The sequence below is a fragment of the Pinus tabuliformis genome, chromosome 2_1 (genome assembly GCF_031772625.1).
Source record: "Pinus tabuliformis cultivar Carrire ecotype Pingquan chromosome 2_1, CPIR1, whole genome shotgun sequence".
In the NCBI taxonomy this organism is placed as follows: domain Eukaryota; kingdom Viridiplantae; phylum Streptophyta; class Pinopsida; order Pinales; family Pinaceae; genus Pinus; species Pinus tabuliformis.
In genome coordinates, this window is record NC_142299.1 from 934,749,534 (window position 1) to 934,772,946 (window position 23,413).

Genomic DNA, 23,413 nt, shown 5'->3' on the forward strand with positions numbered 1-23,413 from the left:
CGCGAATAAAAGAATCCCACTTTTTGAATATGACATTGGGCAACCTATCCATGGTTAATTTGTCTATGAGTTGTTCCTCACCATTCTTGACAACCAATGCTTGTGGGATAATACTATGGAATGTCTCCAAATCTTTTGTCTAGCCTTTGGTTCTAATTTTTAATACTGAATGAGTTAAAACACAATGCTATGGACAATGTTGGATACAGTTTCCTACATGGTTGGAGGGAAATCCCACTCTTTGAATATGACGTTAGGTGTCTATGAGGAGTTTGCACTCTTCATCATGCTAGTAGTTCATGGATCAGAGATCACAGGTGGTTAAAGGAATCCCACTCTTTGAATATGACACTAAGCAACCTATTCATGGTTAATTTGTTAATGAGTCATTCCTCACCATTCTCAACAACCAATGCTTGTGGGATAATACTATGGAGTATGGAATGTCTCCAAATTGTTTGTCTACCCTTTGGTTCTAATTTTTAATACTGAATGAGTTAAAACACAATGCTATGGACAATGTTGGATACAGTTTCCTACATGGTCAGAGGGCTAGGGGAGGTCTTGGATCACCCCCAACCAAATCTTTAAGTTTCCTGATATATTGTTTGCCAGTCAAACCTCTCACAAGGAACTTTGCAGGTGGTAATCCATTTGTTGAAAAAGAGGATTGAGGAATAGCTTACTAGGCCCATGACACTAGAAACCAAGTTTCAGATAGATTCTGACAACCACACATGTCTATTATTCCTATTGTTACGTGACTCTGATGAACGCATAACAGTAGCTGGAGACCGTGGGAAGCTTTATCTGGAAAAGTAACTTTGGAGCCAAAGACTTCCTCAAAATAGATTGCAAGTTGTGTTGTAACCTAAGAAATTAGGGTAGTGTGGGAATTATCAAAACATACACTTAGGCTCAAAATTTATGTGATAAGCAGGTTATTCAATCCCTGGAGAAAGAAAACTGGAAGATGTCAGTGAGGAACTGCATCTCTTTAGAAACCCTTGTTTGTAAGGAATCTTGGCAACATCACAACTTGCAAACCTTGGTGAAAATAAAGGAACTTTAGTGGCTGTAAAGCCCAACTAGCTGTTAAAAACTTAAAACACATCTTACATAAAGCATTAGTGACTAAGAGTTATGTTATCATTTAATGATCACTCTTTCCTGTGGTCTCCAACTCTAGATCAAGAAGGCAAAATATTGACTGAGGCTGCTTGGTTCTTAACCCTCAAGTTCCTCAAAAAGGGCATCAACTCTACTAGAAGCATACTTGATGCTCAAACAAGGGATTACATTCCATGGCCCAAGTTAAAAACAAGTTTTAGGCTTGTGAACTCTGATAGCATTATTCTAAACAAAGTGAAAGGCATGATCCTGTACTCGTTTATCAAGCAAGACCAATTAGCTGCTGTAATGTCCTAGGGTAATTTTTCCCTTAGGGTTTACACTCTGTCTAGGGTTTCTAGTGATACACACTCATAAACAATATATATGCATGAATAATATAAGGACTGTCAACAGCAATACAAAACCATAATAGAGTTGGCTACCCAATCAAAACTTGAATGTATCCAATCAGGAATTCCACCAATACTGTTTGCAATGTCACCAATCACACTAAATTTAGGGTTGCCTGCCCACTGACCAATAATCCACCAGTGCAATTTAGACAATGTCAATAGATCAACAATCTACTATATCCCACACAATCAATTCTCTAATACTAACAAACAAACCACTTATATTGCCACTAAACAATTGTACGTACTACCAAGTCTGCTAAAATCGCTTCACTGTCCCAAGTTCTTTGATGGGGCTCCCTGATCAAACGAACCCCAACTATGTCTTCCTACTGCATCAAATATGCCACTGTACCAGGTTTGCTGTCTCGGCAAAGCCCAGAATTTGTGCTCAACAGAACAGAAATTCAGCCCCCCTGCGGCCCTATGGTTGCCTGTGTTCCAGATCACTTCACTGCACTTTAAACAGTGACGTCTGCCTAGACCGGGTCCTGAACCTCCAGCGAACTGGTTTCTCAAACTAGGTTAGGCCGTGCTGCACTCAGAAGACATTACTGCTCAACCAGCACTCCAGCAGCCTCAGAATTTTACCCAGGTAACCTTTGCTGCTTGTGAAGAGAGAAAATTTGGAGACCACAGTGGGAAGATAGCACTTGCTGCCTTGACTGAACTTGTTGACCAATGAATAGCCTTAAGCCTCTTCTTGCCTACCAGAACAAACCGAGCTGCTTCAGGGGAATAGGTGTCTAGGTAGGGTGGGATCAGCTCCACCGAAACTAGACAAGAAGATTAGATAGGGTGGGATCACCTCCACCGAAGCTAATCAAAAGAGAAGGGGTCTTAAAACCCTCAGAGCCTCAGGCTCAAGAAAATCAGAGATATTCCAATCCAAATTGATGATCCAAAATGATTCCAACTCTCCTCTATTTATAGATTTTCTCATGGGGTTCACTCTAATGTGAGGGGTTGCAAGTGCAACCCCCAATTTGGGCTTTTTGCCCCAGCCGACCCAAAATTTACCCAATGTTGCCCCAAACATTGGATAATTGGGTTTTCCCCCTTTATCAAGACTACACTACTTCGTCCTTCCGTGGCAATTAATCCATAAGGGATCTTACAGTTGCTCAACCTAAAACTTAACATCCCTATGCAAGCTTAATCAAAACAGAAAACTTGGTTGTTTAGACTTGGAAGCCTATGCAAGCCTCTAGTAAAGCCTAAACATATCTCTTTTGCCTAGTTGCTTATCATGGGTGACCCACCTATTGTAAGATATTGACTCATTTGGGGTCTGCAAAACCTTTGTGTTCTTTCTGTGATCAAGTTGAGATGCTCAAACAACTCTTTTGGTTTATTCCCCTAGCTATGACTACCTAGGATTGTGTTGATACCTTTTGTTTCCATTTCCTTCCCAAACCCCTTGGTAAATAAATAGCCCTCATAAGGGATAAACTCCCCTCAATTGTTGAGTTTCAAACCTTGAGGAAGTTGATCAAAGTGAAGATGATTTTTTCATTTGGAAGAAAATGAGTGATATTTTATTGAATAATGCCCCATTGTTACCCTACAATTTCACATCAAGAGTATTGTTATCACAAAATCTAGCACCTTAGTGCAAAGCCTCACTAAGTGTTGATTTGGGGTCAAACTTGACAGAAGAAGCAGCAACAGTGGGTCGAAGCCCAAGGAGGAGGAGGATAATACAGCCCTTGCATCAAAGGGACAGCAGGAGTAGCAAAGACGTAAGAAGGACGTCTCGAAGATCAAGTGTTTCAGGTGTGGTATGATGGGTCACTACACTACACAGTGTCCTCTCAAGAAGAAGGTCAAAGATGAGAAACACGATCTAAAGGCTACGCCCGCGAAGATTGAAGAAGAGGAGTTCGCCATGACAGCCGAGATACCTCCAGGAGGGTGGTAGGTTGATTTGGAGTTGTAGTTCGAAAGAGCTACAGATGGGCGAGATCCTTTGAGGAGTCCACCTATAGGATCATTTCCTTGCTACGGGAGCCCAGATTAGAAGTAGCAGGATGGACTAGTGTCAGATGGTGCCGAGGAGTATCGAGGAGACAGTTGCAATGGCTAGGAGCGCCAAACACTGAACAGCGCAGAGCATAGTTGGCAGTAGTGCAGATGGCACACATCAGAGGTCAACAAAGGTGCAGTATATTCCGAGGGTCAGTGCAGAGACTAGCAGCAGTCAGGCTTCAGCATTCAGTTGTTATCACACTTAACATAGTTAGTTCAGTAATTTTGGATGTTTTTCCGTTGTTGATAGAGTAGCAGCAACAGTTTTGCAGTGCAATGGCAATTGCCAGTGGCAACGCTAGCAGCAGCACAAATGCAGCACTTGAGAGGGAGTTGTAGTACGGATGCAGTGTTGACAGTGGCAGTGTCAGCAGCAGTACAGTTGCAGCAGCAAGGCAATAGTTGGTGGACAGCATGTCAGACATCAGCAACGCAGAGGATGATCCTTCAAAGTCAGAGCAGTATGCAGCAGTAGTATATTGTTAGAGAACATTCCTCGCTAAGAGGGAGTGTTGCAACAAGGCTTGGGCACATGTATTCCAAAGAACCCAGAAAGCGTTTTGGAAAATTCCACCCAGAAACTATTTTATTAAAATAATTAATATTTTTAATGGAGTTCCTAAGTCTAAACTTAGGAAAACTAAAATGTTAATGGGTATTAATCTAATTGTGGGTGTAACGTCTAGAAGAAGACGGAGATCAAGCCAAAACAATCTGAGCCTTTGATTAGGAGTTAATTTAGGCCATTGGTTGTCCAACAGAAAGATATAAGAAGGGGCTTGAGGGTCATTTGGAAAATACACCAAGAGAGATCAAGAGATCGAATTTCTGAAGTGAAAAGTTCTCAGGAGGAAATTCGATTGAGGAGATTTCTTGCAGTTGAGGGGTAGGGATAGCATCCAAAGAGAGAGAGAGATTTTCTCAGCCGGAGAATCATCAGCAGAGAGAGGCAAAGAGTAATCCAGCAGTGGCAGCGCTGAGCCAGAGGGGCTAACACAGAGCCGCGCAGAGGCAGTGCGGAAGACAAAAGGGAGTCCGAAATTTGTAGAGGGAATTCGAGTTTCAGCAGCTGGGAGCCGAGGTGTGAGACAAGGAGGCAGAAATCGAATCTCCTGGGCAGCAAATCGACCAGCCAGAGGATTGACACTGTCCCCAAAGAGACTGACACAGATACAGTGCAGAGGCAGTGAAGAGGCAATCAGAAAAGCTGGGGGCAATCATTTTGGGGCTAGATCAGCCAGGATTTCCAGTGATAGTATGAGGTAATCGCACAAATCTTTCAGCCAGTGTTTCTTTCTCTGTAATTGAATAACCTAAGAGGTATTCAAAGATGTATTCAGAATTTGCTGCTGCTTAATAATAATAAACTCTCAGAACTGCTGCATTGATTTTCCCGCATTAGGTTTTCCAAGGATTTTTGTCCAAAAATAACGGTGTCTATTGTGTTATATATTCTTTCTTGCTCAGTATCTTGTTTCCGCTTATAATTTAATTAAGTGAAGGTTGCAGTAGTATTTACTTTGATATTTACCGTAGAACACAGTAAATAACTTGCATGGATTAACAAGTAGGAGAAGTAATATCAGTTTGTTGCAGTAGGGGTTCCTCTTGTGGAATTTTCACACTAAGAACTCTAGATTAAGAGCAACAATAAGAACAGTCACCACTATCACCTTATCAACTATTCCCCTATTGTTTTGTGGTTGGATATTATCTCTACAAGGGATGCTTTCCTAACACATCTTAGAGATCATATAACCCAAGTATTGCCAAGCTAAATACCCTTTGAGGGTTTTACTAATAAAATCATCTAAGGATAGTGTTCTATAAGTAAGGCTCTGGGTGAGATGAGATGTAATTCCAAGATAACGAGTTCAAAGGACCCTGTGGCTGAATCTAGATGGATTAGTAAGTCCTAGAGACGCTCAAATAGATTCCCAAACACATGCTAACTCTAAATTACTAATCGTTGTTATAAAATAGGGTTTCTAGCAGCACAATTAAGGCATGCAAAATTTATAACAAGCTAAGCAAGTCAATCAAGTTGAAGTCAGTATCTACCTCCTAAGCACAACTAGTAAGGTCATAAGGTATCTAGTAAGGTTAATTAGGGGCTATGAAGGTAAGCAAAGTTCTAAAGCCTGTTGGTTAGAGGGTTAGCACTGAGCAGATCTAAGGAGTATTGGTCATAATCATAAGTCTAGGTGTGAATGTTAATCCTAATCAGCATAGCAGGTGGTTTCATTGTTCTAAGGTTGTGCCCTAAAGGTTAGAGGGTCAGAAGCAATAACAAAAATAGCTTAAAATTGATAATAGAAAAGTGGAAACAAAAAGGTTAATGATAAGGTGAAAATGCAAGGGAACTATACTAAGGTTTGTTACAGAAATATTGATGATAATCTTGTAAAGGAGATGTTAAAGATTCAATAAACTTGATGAAAATTTCAATGGAACCCTAATTCTATAACAAATACATGATGGAGGAAGATACTTACAATAAATTTGCACAAATCACCATACATTCACCATTCATCATCCAAGAGAAACTCATGTCCAATCACAATATTCTCCCCAAAACAATTTGCTCATTTAATGCCCCATGGAAACCAAGAGAAAAGAGGCAACCAACGCACACTCTCTCAAGTGAGTTTGTGTAACAATATCCAAGGATAGAGCAACTTCCCTCTACTTATATAAGGGAAACCAAGTCGATTTAGCCTTAAAATTTGACTAAAAGCCATGAAATTTGTGCACCAGTTATCAAGGGATCAAATTAATTGACAGGGATCAAGCCATGGATGAAGGAAACTAGTCGTTATTTCCCCTTGGACGAGTTTGATGCTCTCATTTTCTATATAAGGAAGCTATTTACTCCTCATTTGATATCGAAATATTTTGTAATCAAGCTCTGTTGGTTTTTATATATTTTTTTGGAATAATAAAGCAAAAGTCTTTGGGCTTTATTCATGGTGGTGTTCCACTTCTGCTTCTTGTGGTAGTGTTTTCTATATCATGTGCTTAATTCTCTACTAAATTAAATTATGTAAGTTATTATTTCATTAGCCAGTTGTTGGATTATCTATTTGCACAGGTATCTTGCATTAGTTATTGGGTTTTAGAGAAACATTTCAATTCAACCTATCTAGTAGTTATCTCTAGATTTTGAGGGTTATTATGTTATCTACGCCTCTATTGATCTAATAACTTGATCTTAAGTGTGTAGAGACTTCTCATATTCAAATCTTAGGAATGAGGAGAAGTCTTTGGTTGGACCAACCCACTCTCAAGTCAAGAAAGCTCAAGAGCCCACTTTGTTCAATTTTAAGGCTTATCTAACGATTTGCTTTTTACACAGATTTTGGCTATTGCTCACCCTAAAAAATTATTTCTTTCATCTCTTTTAATTTATTTGTGCATTAATGAATAGATCTGCTTTTAAGAGCCATAAATCAATGTAAATAATTTTATTCTAACCCTTCTACATATTTCTTCATTTTTTGTACATAGCTATTAGGCTTTTCATTTGATTCTTTATAGATCTAAAGGGAGGATCATCTTCTTGAGGGTTTTAGCCCTCACCTAGCCTAGACGACTAGGGTTTGAGCTCCATATTTCATCTTGTGGCTAGCCGTCTAGCATTTTTTCCTTCTCCCTTAGGTCCGCAACAAATCTAGGGCCTTTCTAGCCCTCTCAAGGCATCGAGCTGCCATTTTGTGGCTTATTCCACCTCAAAGAAAAAAAATTAAGAGGTTGCAAGGGTTTTGAGGCAGCTTCAGAGGGTTCAATCTACATTTGTGTGGCTCCATTCTTCATTAAAACAAAAAAAATAGGGCAGTCGCTGGGCCTAAAAGCCCTTGTTTCTCAAGGGTTTGACATTTAGAAAAAAATGTAAATTATTTTGGAATTTTTATCATCAAAATCTAACTTGGGTTGTTTGTTGCAGACCTATAGACACACCTTGAGCTCAAGTTTTGACTTTTTTGGCTTGTTCTTGGCTAGCCGCAGACCTAATTGGCCTTGATTGGCCAAGCTGCAAGCCTGTTGAGGCTTAACTCTTTGGCAGCAGGCTTATTTAGGGTCTGATTTTTGGTGCATTTGTTTAGAGACTGATCTGGTGGTCTTCTAGGACTCCTTATCAATTACAAAGGGTTTTATTCACTTGTTTTGGCGTTTGATCACTTGGAGGTGTTGAAGAATGTAACTAGTGTGAGTCTTCCTAGTTATATTTGAGTCATAATGTAATATATTTGTCAAAAGAAAGAAAAAGGAATTTTATTGTGAAAGAAATTGACTTATTAAAGCATGGGTTTCATGCTTGGGTCAATGATTAATAGGTCAAAGCTAAGTTACCGGAAACGGCTCCCTGAAGGGCCAAAACGCCGTTTTCCGTTTCTGATACGTTTTCACCCCAGAAACGGCAAAAAAACGGCTTAAATACGTTTTTGTTGATTCCAAAACGTTTCGGGTTTTTTAAGCCGTTTTTCAGGCGTTTTGATGGGAAAACCCTCCCGTTTAAAAAAAAACGATACGTTTCAGCATTTTTTGATACGTATTTAACAAATCGAAAAACGTTTCAGAAAATCGTAAAACGTTTTTAAAAAAAATCAAAACGTTTCGTGCCTGATAACTTGGGCGCCGCCGGGAACAGATTTTATGGATTTAGCGTTTTAGGTTTTGAAGTGGTAACTTACTTTTTAACTTTACGGGCACCCGTTTATGTCATATGATTCATTCTACCCTAAACCCTAAACGACAAGAGCTGAGTTTGCTGCCGCCGCTGAGTTCGTTGGATCACTGTTAGGCTTTCAGACTTCAGTTTCTGTTCACGGGAGATTACTTACTGCTGTTACTTCATATCACGTGAGATTACTTACTGCTGTTGAAGTCACTACTTAATATCTATGTTACTTCTATAGCTTTACTTTGGTGACATAATATCTATGTAACGTAACCGTAACGGTGTAACCACATTCCTTCGACTTCAAAGTTCAAAGCTGTTTAGATTTGTTTCCATCGTCTTGTTTCATTTAATGACAGGGTGAGAGATGAATTGTTGCAACAAATGCTCAATGAAATATTAGACCACATTGAAATGTCATCACCACAAACTGTTGTGAGAGTTCCAGATTTACATGATTGTTCAGCTGTATATGAAGGAGAGGTCTGCAAATATCGTAGGCTGTAGCTGGCTATAATCCATCAAACGTCCTCACAAAATGACCAAATGCTCTGAATAATAATATTGCCAATTCTGTGGTATATCATTGTTGTCAAACAATGTAAGTGAACACTCAAGTCTCAGACCATCATAATCATCAGATAATATCATAATTCCTTTGTCAAGATCAACTAACAGAATTTCATAGAACCAATGGTTTATTTGCTGAAGTGTGAAAGCCATGTAGTGATCCCTAATTAATGTTATTGCTTTGCTGTCAATTAAGAAACATTTACAACTGGTAGTTTTAACTTTAGACTTTTAGTGCCATTCTCATCCTAATATATGTCCAGACTCCACAATGTTAGAAAAATAGCTATTTAATCCTATCCTATCTTCATGCAAAATTTTCACATGTTAACTTATTATTCTTCTCAAGTATAATACCAACCTATGAGGTGTTTTCGATATATGTAGGACCTAGGTTATGTGTGAAAAACCTACATTGTGTTTTGATGTGATTACGACTTCCATTTTGAACTTTTTCAACGATTTTGAAGCATATTTTGCTTGTCAGATGAAATCCCTGTTTGGTTGTTGTCAAACTGAAATGCAAGAAATATTGTTTGAAAAGGGAAGGCCATTTGGCATTAACACTCTGAGACTTTGAACTTGAACCAATGGGACCTATCACTTTCTGTTTCCTTCAGGTTGTTACAATAGAAAGTTGAAACAGGGGTACCTGAAGGCTGAAGGCTGAAACTTTTTGTTTCCTTCAGGGTGGAAATCTGATCCGTCATTCTGTGAAGGGAAATACTATATAGACCTATTTTAATTTTTGAATCTCTGAAAAAAGTAAAAACTTGTTGCTATGAAATCTTTCATACTGCTGTAGGTAATCAGTGATATATATTATAAAGAAGATTAGAAAATGTAAACCTACAGGCCTTGTAAATTTAAAGTTTTAACTTTTTCAGTTTTCAGTTTTACTTTTCACTTGTCACAGACTCACAGTTCACAGTCACAGTTCACTGTCACTGTTCACTTTTTCAGTTTTCAGTTTCACTTGTCACAGTTCACTGTCACATCCAGAAATGACCAAGTAAATTTTTTTTAAATAGTAAAATACATATCTGATATTTGTCAATTTTCTTTTTTCAGTTTCAGTAAATGTCATCATCATTCATGGCAACTTCAAGTTCAGCCATGAAACTGAATCAACTCAGAAAGTTGATCCAAAGTCACCACTTTGGAAATATGTCACTATTGTTTGGAAGATCCAAGGAGGTGGATCATTGGCATGGGTTTGCAGTGAGTGTAAAAAGGAGTTTAAGGGGTCATACACACGGGTTAAAGCACATTTGCTTGGGTTAAGAAACAATGGGGTTCGAATATGTAGTGGCCCACCTAAAGAGAATGGGAAAGATGGAAATGGTTTAAGCAAGGTCAAAATTGCAAAATATCAGAGAGAACAAGGCGAGGCAGATGCTAAGGCAAATGAAGCAAATCCTACCTCCCATTTAAAACACCCAACAAGGTAGGGAGCATCTTCATCAAAGCCTCCACTTTATTCTCATGGAATTGTCGGGTCAAAGCAGTCAAATTTGGGACCGCTTGAGAAGAGTTTTAATAATGATGCTCGAGAGATAGCAGATGCAGTTGTAGCCCAATGCATTTATGCAAATGGCCTTCCCTTTAACCTTGTGCGATCTCCTTACTGGGCAAAGATGGTAAAATGTTTGAATGAAGCCCCAAGAGGGTACAAGAGCCCTGGATATGAGAAGATACGCACCACATTGTTGAGTGCTCAAAAGTTAGATTTGGAGGCTAAATTAGCCCCCATTCGTGATTCATGGCTCATTTCAGGGGTGTCCATCATTTCTGATGGATGGAAAGATCAAAGAAATAGGCCTTTGATCAATGTGATTGCTCAGAGCCCACATGGGGCAATGTTTTTGAAGGCAGTGGATTGTGAGGGGCAGATGAAAGATTCTCAATTCATTGCTAACATCTTGATTGAAGCAATTGAATTGGTGGGGCCTGAAAATGTTTTCCAGGTAATAACTGACAATGCAACGGTGTGTAAAGCAGCAGGCCTAATTGTTGAAGGCAAATATCAACACATTTTTTGGACCCCTTGTGCTGTGCATTCATTGAACCTCATGTTGAGCAAGTTGGGGAAGCAAATTGAGTGGATTTGAAAAATATTTGAAGAGGCAAAAGAAATTCAAGCCTTTATCACAAACCACCACATGTCCCAAGGCATCTACAGGGAATTTGCTAAGTTGGAGCTCCTTAAGGTACATATACTTTAAAGTTTAAAGTTTATTAAATATTTCATAAATTCTAATTTGTGACTCTAAATTCAAATATCTAAATTGGATTCTCAAATGTCATGATTCGTGAATCATAATAGGTTATTAATATTCAATCAAATTATGATTTTTCAAATTGATTGAAATTTGAAACATTGGCAATTTGACACCTGCAGGTTGCTGAGACTCGATTTGCTTCTCACATCATAGTCTTAACAAGGCTCATGCAGGTGAAAGATGCATTACAATCAATGGTATGCAGTTCTCTTTGGAATCAATGGAGGCAATCCCAATCTGATAGAGCACAAGCAGTGAAACGGTTGGTTGTTGATGATGAATGGTGGGATAAGGTGGAGTATCTCTTGGCATTTACTAAGCCAATTGTGGATTTGCTCCGTATGTTTGACACAGATATGCCTAATCTAGGAGAGGTGTATGAGGGCATTGATTCCATGATAGAGAAGATAAGGTTGGTTATAAATGCCAAGGAGAATGACCCAGATGAAATCTTTTACAGAGAAGTAAAAGATATATTGACCAAAAGGTGGAACAAGATGACCACCCCATTGCACCTTTTAGCCTATGCACTGAATCCAAAATATTATGCTGTAGAGTTGCTACGTGATCCAGAAAGAAGCGCACCAAACAAAGACCCAGAAGTCGCAGAAGGATTTAAAAATGCTTTTAGAAAGCTTTTTGTAGATCCTGAAATTGGGCTTCGGATTCGTGCACAGTTTTCTCATTTTGTGGGATCAGAGGGTTGGGGTTGTGATATTGAGTGTATGCGGGACAAGAGCAGATTAAGTCCAATTGAGTGGTGGAACTTCTATGGTGGGGCACTTCCACATATCCAAAAATTGGCCATCAAGGTATTGTCACAGGTTGCTAGTTCTTCTTCAGCAGAAAGGAACTGGAGTACATACGGCTTCATCCATTCAGTGAGGCGAAACAGATTGGGCTCTAAGAAGGCTGAGGAACTAGTGTATGTTCATTCAAACCTTCGCCTTCTGTCACACAAGAGAGATGAATACAAATTTGGGCCCACCAAATTATGGGACGTGGAACCAGAGTTGCCTGACTTGGATATGACATTGAATGCCATGTCTCATATGAATTTGTTTGATATGGAGCCATCACCGGGAATAGGTGGATCTTCAAGTGGACATGGCAGCAATGTTCCCAGTGCCACTTCTAGAGAGGATGTGGAAGTGGAACATTATAGTGGCATGAATGAAGACATATTTGATGATATGTAAATGTAATTTATGATGGTGTTCTAACTTTTAACTTTTAAACTTTTGAACAACTATATGAATTATGAGTAATTATTAATGATAGTAGACTGCCAGTCATAGACTCATAGTTCATTTTGTACTTTCATAATATGTAGTAATTGGTATGCATTATTAATTTTCGTAATGAAGGTGTTTGTGTAACTTGTCATGTTGATAACTTGATGATATGTTGAAACTTGAAACTTGAATCATGAATGTTATAATAGTCGTTAATGATGATGGCAATGTTGAAACTTGAATGTTTATGCCATATGTTGAAACTTGAATTGATGATGATGAATCATGAATCATGATAGATCATATAGATGATATTGATAATCTAGATTCTGAAATATGAATGGTAATATGAATTTTTTTATTTTTATATATATATATATATTTATTTTTTTATATATTTATTATGTGCCATTTCCTGCCGTATCATATCCAGATTTTTTTAAAATTTGCCGTATCCGTTTCAAACCCCATACCCGTATCCGTTCCCGTATCCGTTTTCTGGTAACTTAGGGTCAAAGCCTCCATTGTAGGCTTCTAGGATTTATGTCAAGAGTCCTTGTCCATCTCGTCATGTAACAGACCCTTCTTGGGCTTTGTTTATCAAGAAAGAAATTTATTTTTATGTAAAATTAGTGGGAAGCCTTGATACTTTTCCATCAAAGGTTATGTCATTTAATTATTATTATGTCGTATTTTGTATTTCTTCTATTTGATTTTTATTTATCAATGTCATCCTACATTTATTCTTTCATAATTATTATTTATGTAACAAGGTTGTAAGCTCCACTAAATATCTGTCCTAAGTGTGTGAACTCAGTATCAAAGCACATGTGTAACTCTTCTTTAAAAGTTTCCAATGCTCAGATCTAAAAATCAAAATCACTTCAAGAATTTTTAACAAGCATAATATAAGAATACATAATGGTAGTATCTTTGATCTAATATGATATTATCCATTTACTGTGTAATGTAAAGAAGTAAGAGACCATTGTTTTGAAATGAAAAAATGCCTAAAGAATACAAATTATTTATCAAATTCACTTTTCCTTTGTGAAACTATACCTGGTGAAATTGCTCCACTTCCTTTAATGCAGATATCATATTTTGAACCTTTAGACTTATACTTCTAGTTGTCTTGTAGTCAAGAGAACCTACCTGCACATAAAATGTTCATTAAACATTTGTGTCATTGTTCCTGAACAACTATTTAAATCTATTTGTGAATGCAATTACCTAAGTTTTCCTATATAAAATCAATCAAATTTTGAAAATTGGCAGGACGATAAGTAATGCATACAAAATGAGGTAGTAAAACCCTTGTATATTAAGTTTGAAACTTTCATATCCCGATTCTAGAGAAAAAAATAGCACAATCAAAAAACTTGGAACTATAACAGAACGAAGAAAATATAAAGCTGTAAATATACATTAATTGCAGTGATTCCAGATCTGATATTGTGCTTGGAAAGTATTCCCTAAGGGCTGAAACTTGTTGCAATATGTTTGGTATCCTTGTTAATCAATGGCCTGGTGGATTGGGATTAAAATGAATTGAAATACTGTCCATTATTTTCTGCTGTAATTTATACTTCATATCATCTTTAACACTTTAGATACTTAAGGTCTGGATTTGGGCAACCTTCGGTGTGAGGTGAAATTTGAGAATTGCATTAAACATCAGAATTCGAAATTTATACAGGGGAAGCCATGCGAACTCCCCTCCCCTCTCAATGGGATGATATCGCCTTCCAAGCATTGGTGTCGCGGCAAAGAAAATCTAGTAAGCAGCCACCTCTGCGTTTTGTGAGGAAATTGGAGTCCATCCACGGAGTGAAGCTGCCTGCCACAAAGCCAGGAATGAAAGCAATTGGCGAGTTCGAATTGGTCAATTTACCGGTTTATGGCCATCCCCAAAAGCCATGGATCAGTGGGTTCCAAAGAACTAGGCATCCTTACTCAAAGGTCAATTCTCTTATTCCTTTTATGGTAGGGGCTTCTATGCTTTCTTGTTCAAGCTCAAATAGGATAAGGACCTCATTTCCAGGAACAGCACCTACTCCATGGGCCCAAGAGGAATGTATTCAACAGATGGACACTGGATTTTGATCCAGAAGTTGACATGCCTTCAGCAGTCCCTGTTCAGGTTAGGCTTCCTCACCTTCATTTGCATTGTTGCACTGACAAATCTCTGGAGAACGTAGGAAACTCTTGAGGAAAAAATATATACAAGTCAAACCCAAAAGGAGTGATATCACGTGCATCCATAAAGAAATCATGATTGCTAAGTGACAGGATGGGAAGGATCACCAATTGTGAAAGTAACAACAGCATTACCAATGGAAGAGGGTGTAACACCAAACAATTCGTTGGAAGAACTTTATTAGTATCCTAAGAAATATATGTTTCATAGTGTTTGGATTACCTCTTAGTTTACATGACAAAGCTGCCAATCTCAAAAAAAGTACAACAAACTGATTATGAATGGATGATTGATATATGGCAAATTCTAGAAATATTGCACACAAGCTTGTCTGATGATTGTCCACTATATTAGGTACTTGTCAAAATAGAAAAAAAAATAAGCAAAATATGATCAAAATATATACAAGAAAAACCATGAAAGAAAATATTTCCATAGTAAGAGAAGAATGTACATTTGTAATTGATGGCGAGTGCCAAGATGGCTCGAACCCCACTAAGCTTGATAACAATTCTATTGGTGTAAAGGATGCTATGTTCATTGTGAGGATACATGGATGAGATGGCAATTTGATAACTAGTTTGAGATGCATGTAAGAAGAACAATGTCATTAGAAGTTAGAACCAATCGAACTAAGATTGGAACCCACAGATTTGGGGTCTATACTAGTTTGGGGCTTTTCCTACCGGAAATGATTGTTCAAACTTGTTTTGACCAGTTCTTTCTTGAACTAGTCCAAAATCAATCGATTTCTCTAGTTTCAACCAGTTTTGACCATTTCAATACTAGTGCAATATGATTATTTTGGACTCTAGAAGCCATTTAGAGCCTCAATGAATATGTAATGATTATGTATGTTGATTCAAATATGTAACATACTAGGTGTTAATTTTTCATATTTACTCTTCCATGCTATGTACATGAGAAAACTTTGCACAGTTTGTGTCTAATGGTTTGGATGTATGTTGATGTCATAGTTTTAAAATCCGGCCGGTATGAATTGATAACCGGTCAAACTGGCCAATCATATAGGTCCAGTAATGAATTGGTAAAAAAAATTGGTTGGAGGGCCAGTTCATACTAGATAGGTATCGAACCAGTTGATTTGCTAACTAACCAGTACAAACCAGCCATAACCAACCGGTTCCAACCCTAATCGGCCTCATCATACCTCACATCCATGGGCGACAAGGGGGGCGGTCCGAGACCCCCGATGGCAATTTTGGAGGAAACAAGTAGTTGTTTTCCTCCTAAAATAACCCCCCTTGGCTATAAAACCAACCCTACACCTCCTGAACCCTAAACCTAAACAAAAAAAAACCTAACTCAATGTTAACAATGTTGGCAATCAATGGTAATGTTAAATTCTTAAAGTAAAAGTGGCTACCTAGACTTCTAGCAACTACTTCCTAATTTCCCCAATCTATTATGTTGGTGTTGCACATGGAACAATTTGGCCTCTAATAACATCCAAGTGTTGTTTCAACCTGTGAATGCCCCCTCCACCTCCCTTAATTCTTTTATGACAAAATTTGCAATACATTTGATTATCAATCATCTCAGCATATGCCCAAGCAGCATCTTTCATTCTAGGAGCCATTTTTTAATATTTGGAATTGGAAATGAAAGGACAAAAGTCTAAAAATGAATAAAAAAACAACTCTTCAATGTTCATTTCTTTTAGAAAAATTACTCTTTTCAATTTCCAAATTTGCAACAACAAAAAAAAACAAGGGCAGATTTGAGAAGTGAAAAAAAAACCCTCTAGCCTCCTCAATGCTACTCCAAAAACCAACTCCTCAATGCTGCTCCAAAATGCTACTCCAATGATTGCCCAAGAACCTCCTCACTGTTGCTCCAAAAACCAACTCCAACTCTTCACAAACTCCTCACAAATGCTCACACAAATGCAATGAGATAGTTGTGAGGAAATGTGAGGGGGTTGGGTCACTTTTATAGGCTTGGGAGAGGGTTAGATGAATTGAGGAAAAAAACAAAAAAAAAATCACTTTCAAGTCCAACTTTGCTGCCCTTTTCCTCTGCGAACGAGCTTGGCCTGTTTATGACGGGCTCACCCAAGTCGACTAGTTTGTTACTGAACCAGCCGAGTCGGTGTCTGGCTCGACCAGTTCAGTAACGGACCGACCTTTGAACCGGTTTTTCTACCAAGCCGGCCCGGGCAAGGGTCCGGCGTGGTCAACCAGGTCGAGTCCATTTTCGACCAGCCTGGTTTTAAAACTATGGACTTTGATCCTAATCTGGTTCGATACCCGGTTAGATAGGTGGGTCGGTTCAAAACCCGATTCTAATTTTTAAAACTATGGTTTAAGTGTGAAAATTTCTGAATCTAACACATCAGAAACCCCTACTACAATATCTGGTTTATTTTCTCCTACTTGTTCTTTACATTAACAAGTTATTTATATGCATAAATATCGAAATATACAGATATTTGCAGCCTTCACAAATATACAGATTAGCAACTAAAATAAACTGAGACAACACAAGGGACATCGTTATTTTTCGATAATCATCCCCGGAAAAACACAATGCGGGAAAACCAGTGCAGCAGATGAGGGTTTTATTATTATACAATTTTCTGAATACAACTAGGGTGCCAGAAATGGCTCATCCTTTAAAGATTATCCTCGGCAGTAGTACCTTTCTCTAGAAACAGATATTTCGACTAATCAGCAACCAGATAATTTGCCCCACAATAACTTCGATTATTCCTCAGCTGGACAGCGAAACCTGCTCCAAGCTATCTTCTAGAACTGCGTCACCCTCCTACGGCTCTGCGTCAGCTGATCAATTCTCAGTCTGGCCCAAGAAATCACCTCAGCGCATCCTCTACAACTTAGCGTCAGCTCTGCAGCTCCCTACGCTGCCCGTGTCAGCCTATGCGGCTTCTACATCAGCATCTTGGCCCTCTGCGTCCTCTGCGTTGGCCTCCTCAGCCTTTGTGTCAACCCTTGTTGCCTTTGTGTTAGACTTCCTAGGCTTTGCTCCGTCTCTCTGGCACTTTCTCTACCTCTCTGATATGTATTCTTGGCCTCCTGTCGAACTGCTCCTTGCCGCAACAAATCACTTATTCGATTTCTCAGCAAACCCTACCGCAGAAAATCGAATTAACTGATCAACTTGGTGTATCTCCCACTGACCCTCAAGCCTCGTCTTATACTTTTCCTGTTGACGATTCAACGGCCAAGATTAAGTCCCTAATCAATGACTAAGATTAGATTTGGCTTGATCCTCGTTATTTACAACTTTCTCACCCATTTTATATTAATAAACATCAATATTTTAATTTTCCTAAGTTTAGACTTAGGAACCCCATTAAAAATACTAATTATTTTAATATCTCTCCATCCAGGTGGAATTTCCCCAAACGATTTCTGGGTTTTGGAGATCTCATGTGCCTTAGCCTCTCCACCAAATTTCATGGCTAGAACACATCCGATGCTAACAAAAATCAACACTCCCTCTTAGCGAGGAATGTGCTCTAGTAATGCTTCACCATAAAAACATCACACTAATCTTCTGCATCAGTACTTGTGTTGATGCTTGGCTTGCTGCCGCACATCCCCTGCACTGTTGCTCCCTGTACTGCTGCCCATGACACTGCCACTATCACTGCTACATTTGTACTGCAGCTCCCTCTCAAAATGTTGCGACATGTTGCCCATAGCACTACCACTGCTAACTGCTGCACTGCAACTCAGTTACCAAGAAGTAAGTAACTGACTTCACCCAAACACCGACATCCTGGTCACTCTGGAAGCCTCGTGATGTTGAATCTACCTCTGTTGCTATCCTTTACTCCCTCTGCTGCCACTGCATTGTTGCAAACACTTATGTGCCTCTCGCACTGCTGCAATCTCTACTGCGCTGCCACATACCACTGCACTCTAGCCCTGCCTTGCTGCTCCACCACACTTTTCTCCACCCGACACCTGTCATCATGCTACTATCATTAAGGGCTCCCATAGTCAGATGTGATCCAAGAGTTTGGGTACCTCAAGGATCATGCCCTTAGTATGTAGTCCTCCTGACTACAACTCGATGTCATCCCACCTCTTCTCTAGAGGTGCATGAGCACTCATGGCACAATCGTCATCAGTCTCGACTTCCTTATCCGCCTTTGTTGGAGTTACCTTTGAGTCAGAAGCTTCTCCCTTGCCTTTATTCCTGGGGCACTAAGATGAATAATGTCCCAGCTCCCCACAATTGAAGCACTTGACCTTGGAGATGTCCTTCTTCTTCCTCTTCCCTTGTTGTCCCACAGATGCTAGAGCCGCTTCCTCCTCTTTCTTGAATCGAACTCCTTTACCGCTACTCCCCGCCTTGGTTAACCTCCTGGTCTCCACCTGTCATAGAGTTGCCCACATCTCCTCCCAACTAGGGAGAGTCACTCTGCCCAAGATGCTTTGGACAAACTTCTCCCAGTCCTCAGAGACTGCCTTCAGAGCAGTCCTGACCATAAACTCTGGATCCGGCGTAGACCCCACAGAAGTAAGTTGGTCGCAAATTTCTTGCAACCTGAGGAGGAAGTGATCTATCCCTTCTCCTTTCTGCATCTGATATGACCTCAGCTGATTCTCCAACAGCATCTTCTGCTGCATGGAAGAGCCCTGGTATAAGGTGGTCAGGACCTCCCACATTTCCTTTGTTGTGTTCTTCTCAGCAATATGTGGTATGACATGATCTTTGACCCCATCAAGGATCATGCATTTCGCCTTCGCCTCAGCCTCCTCATACTTCTCATTAGCATTCGAATCAACTAGGACAGCTACAGTTTTCAATGCATAGTTCTTGACGCGATGTTTATCTAGGATTGCCAGGATCTTGGCCTTCCAGATGACAAAATTGGAAGCTCCATCCAATCTATCTTGATCCCTCAATCAATTCACTGCCATCTCTGCTCCTCTTTTAGACTCCCTCTGAGTCCTGATTTCCCTCCTGGAAATCCCCTGGCCAACTATCAAACTGCTCTTCTCCAATCCTCCTTGCAACTGCAACTCGGATCTGGATTCCATGGCTAGAAATTCATCAAGGTAGTGATTACCTCTACCTTGGTTTTGTCTTCTTAGACAATGTTTTGTACAGACAGAAACAATGTCCCACCATCTCCTTAAATCACAATCTACACTACTCCCTTAGCTCTAGCAACTAAAGAATTTGAGCCCTTCAAGCTCCACGCAATCACGGCTTGGGCTAAATCTGCTCCTCCTGGCCACAGTGTTGATCCTTTTTGGCTGAGAAAGATGACCGGGCACTGCATAGGCTTGATCTACCCCTCGTTTGCTTTGCACTGGACCCTCTCCTAGCTCGAAACGCTGACACAGGCTCTACGTGAGCCTCTGCGTCACCCTCTAAGCACTACGTCACCTCTCCTCTTGCTGCTTCATCTCTGGAACAACGTTGTCTCTCGGGACAGTTGCTTCTGCTGCAAATTTTTCAGATTTCTCTTGTTGGCGTCTTCAGTCCTCCTGTGACCTGCAATCGGCTCTGATACCATGTGAAAATTTCTGAATCTAACACATCAGAAACTCCTACTGCAATATCTGGTTTATTTTCTCCTACTTGTTCTTTACATTAACAAGTTATTTATATGCATAAATATCGAAATAAACACAATTGCAGCCTTCACAAATATACAGATTAGCAACTGAAATAAACTGAGACAACACAAGGGACACAGTTATTTTTGGACAATCTTCCCCGGAAAAATCCAATGAGGGAAAACCGGTGCAGCAGATGAGGGTTTTATTATTATGCATTTTTTTGAATACAACTAGGGTGCCTGAAATGGCTCACCCTTCAGAGATTATCCTCGGCAGTAGTACCTTTCTCCGGAGACAAATATTATGTCTAATCAACAACTGGATGATTTGCTCCATAGTAACTTCGATTGTTCCTCAGCGAGACAGCGAAAGCTGCTCCACGCTATCTTCTGGAACTATGTCACCCTCCTACGTCTCTGCGTCAGCTGATCAGTGCTCAGTCTAGCCCACGAAATCACCTCAACATGTCTCTTCAACTCAACATCAGCTCTACACCTCTTTGCGCTGCCTGTGTCAACCTTTGCGGCTTTTGCGTCAGCCTCTTGGCCCTCTGCGTCCTCTGCGTTGGCCTCCTCAGCCTCTGCGTCAACCCTTGTTGCCTCTGTGTTAGCCTTCCTAGGCTCTGCACTATCTCTCTGATATGTATTCTCGGCCTCCTGTCGAACTTCCCCTCACTGCAACAGATCACTAACTCGATTTCTCAGCAAACCCTGCCCCAAAAAATCGAATTGACTGATCAACTTGGTGTATCTCCAACTGACCCTCAAGCCTCCTCTTATACTTTTCCTGTTGACGATTCAACGGCCTAGATTAAGTCCTAAACAACGGCTAAAATTAGGTTTGGCTTGATCCTCGTTATTTAACTTTCTCACCCATTTTATATTAATACACATTAATATTTTAATTTTCCTAAGCTTAGACTTAGGAACTCCATTAAAAATATCAATTATTTTAATATCTCTCCATCTGGGTGGAATTTCCCCAAACGATTTCTGGGTCTTCGAGATCTCATGTGCCTTAGCCTCTCTACCGATTTTCATGGCTAGAGCACATCCGATGCTACCAAAAACAACATGATGTACATGTGTGTGTGTAAAATCAAAATTTGGATATTTTGTGAATGCTTAGGTCAAACATTTTTGTTTCTAGGGTTTTCCATGATTTCAATTTTTGGTGTCGATCATCTCAATTTTATTCAAACAACATTACTTCAAACACAGACAAGGCTCTAATAGAGGATATAATAAGGATGTAGTTTAAGCAAATGAAGAGATATATTAAAAACATGTTCATATTGCATTTTCGGAGGAATTATTTTCTCAACATAGTGCCAGGAGATATGCACCCTTGGAGAACCAACATTGTATATGTTGTGATGGCTTTGTGGAAATCCAATGGTCCACGTATTCCCATGTTTGGATGATCTTCACATATTGAGAGGCAATGGCTACATATTTAGAGTGTTTGTTTATGTGGTGGAGTTACTATATATTTTGATGCATACCTCACCTTTCTAGTCAAGAAGACTAAGGTCACTGCTACATCTATACTGCAGCTCCCCCTCAAAATGTTGCATCATGCTGCCCATAGCACTGCCACTGCTAACTGTTTCACTGCAACTCAGTTACCAAGAAGTAAGTAACTGACTTCAACCAAACACTGACATCCTGGTCACTCTGGAAGCCTCGTGATATTGAATCTACCTCTGTTGCTATCCTTTGCTCCCTCTGTTTCCACTGCGCCATTACAAACACCTATGTGCCTCTCGCACTGATGCAATCTCTACTGTGCTGCTACAGACTACTGCACTCTAGCCCTACCTTGCTGCTCCACCACACTTTGCTCCAACTGACACCTGTCATCATGCTACTGTCGTTAAGGGCTCCCATAGCCGGATGTGATCCAAGAGTTTAAGTACCTCAAGGATCATGCCCTTACTATGTAGTCCTCTTGACTACAACTCTATGTCACCCCACCTCTTCTCTAGAGGTGCATGAGCACTCATGGCACAATCATCATCAGTCTCTACTTCCTTCTCCGCCTTTGTTGGAGTTACCTTTGAGTCGGAAGCTTCTCCCTTCGCTTTCTTCCTGGGGCACTAAGATGAATAATGTCCCAGCTCCCCACAATTGAAGCACTTGACCTTGGAGAGGCCCTTCTTCTTCCTCTTCCCTTGTTGTCCCATACATGCTAGAGTCGCTTCCTCCTCCTCTTTCTTGACTCGAACTCCTTTACCACTACTCCCCACCTTGGTTAACCTCGTGATCTCCTCTTGTTGTAGAGCTGCCCACATCTCCTCCCAACTGGGGAGAGTCGCTCCACCCAAGATGCTTTGGACAAGCGTCTCCCAGTCCTCGAAGACTATATTTAGAGCAGTCCTGACCATAAACTATGGATCTAGTGTAGACCCCACAGAAGTAAGCTAGTCACGAATTCCTTGCAAGCTGAGGAGGAAGTGATCTATCTCTTCTCATTTCTGCATCTGATATGACCTCAGTTGATTCTCCAACAACATCTTCCGCTACAAAGAAGAGCCCTGGTATAAGATGGTCAGGGCCTCCCACATTTCCCTTGTTGTGTTCTTCTCAGCAATATGCGGTATGACATGATCTTTGACCCCGTCAAGGATCATGCATTTCGCCTTCGCCTTGGCCTCCTCATACTTCTCATTAGCATTCGAATCAACTGAGACAGCTACGGTTTTCAAGGCATAGTCCTTGATGCGATGTTTATCCAGGATTGCCAGGATCTTGGCCTTCCAAATGACAAAGTTGAAAGCCCCATCCAATCTGTCTTGATCCCTTAATCCATTCACTACCATCCCTGCTCCTCTTCTAGACTGCCTCTAAGTCCTGATTTCCCTCCTAGAAATCGTCTGGCCAATTGTCGAACCACTCTTCTCCAATCCTCCTTGCAACTGTAACTCGAATCTGGATCCCTTGGCTAGAAATTCATCGAGGTAGTGATTCCCTCTACCTTGGTTCCGTCTCCTTAGGCACTGTTCTGTATAGACAGAAACAACGTCCCACCAGCTCCTCAAATCACAATCTGCACAGCGCCCTTAGCCCCAGCAACTGAAGAATTTGAGCCCTTCAGGCTCTACACAATCACGGGTTGGGTTGAATCTGCTCCTCCTGATCACAACGTCGATCCTTCTTGACTAAGAAAGATGATTGGGCATTGTGTAGGCCTAATCTACCCCTCTTTGCCTTTGCGTTGGCCCCTCTCCTGGCTCGAAATGCTGACGTAGGCTCTGTGTGAGCCTCTGCGTCACCATCTAAGCACTACATCACCTCTCCTCTTGCCGCTTCAGCTCTGGAACAGCGTTGT

The 23,413-nt window shown here is 40.2% G+C and overlaps 1 protein-coding gene across 6 annotated transcripts in view; it reads right to left on the reverse strand.

Annotated features, from left to right (window-relative positions):
• Window positions 1-23,413, reverse strand: part of LOC149203713 (uncharacterized) — a 554,312-nt gene that overhangs the window by 452,994 nt on the left and 77,905 nt on the right. For all 6 annotated transcript variants that reach the window (XM_089403546.1, XM_089403545.1, XM_089403544.1 and 3 more), the window contains exon 8: window positions 13,382-13,474. In XM_089403546.1, coding sequence (XP_089259672.1) covers window positions 13,382-13,474 — 93 coding nt within the window. The remainder of the gene's footprint in view (window positions 1-13,381; window positions 13,475-23,413) is intronic.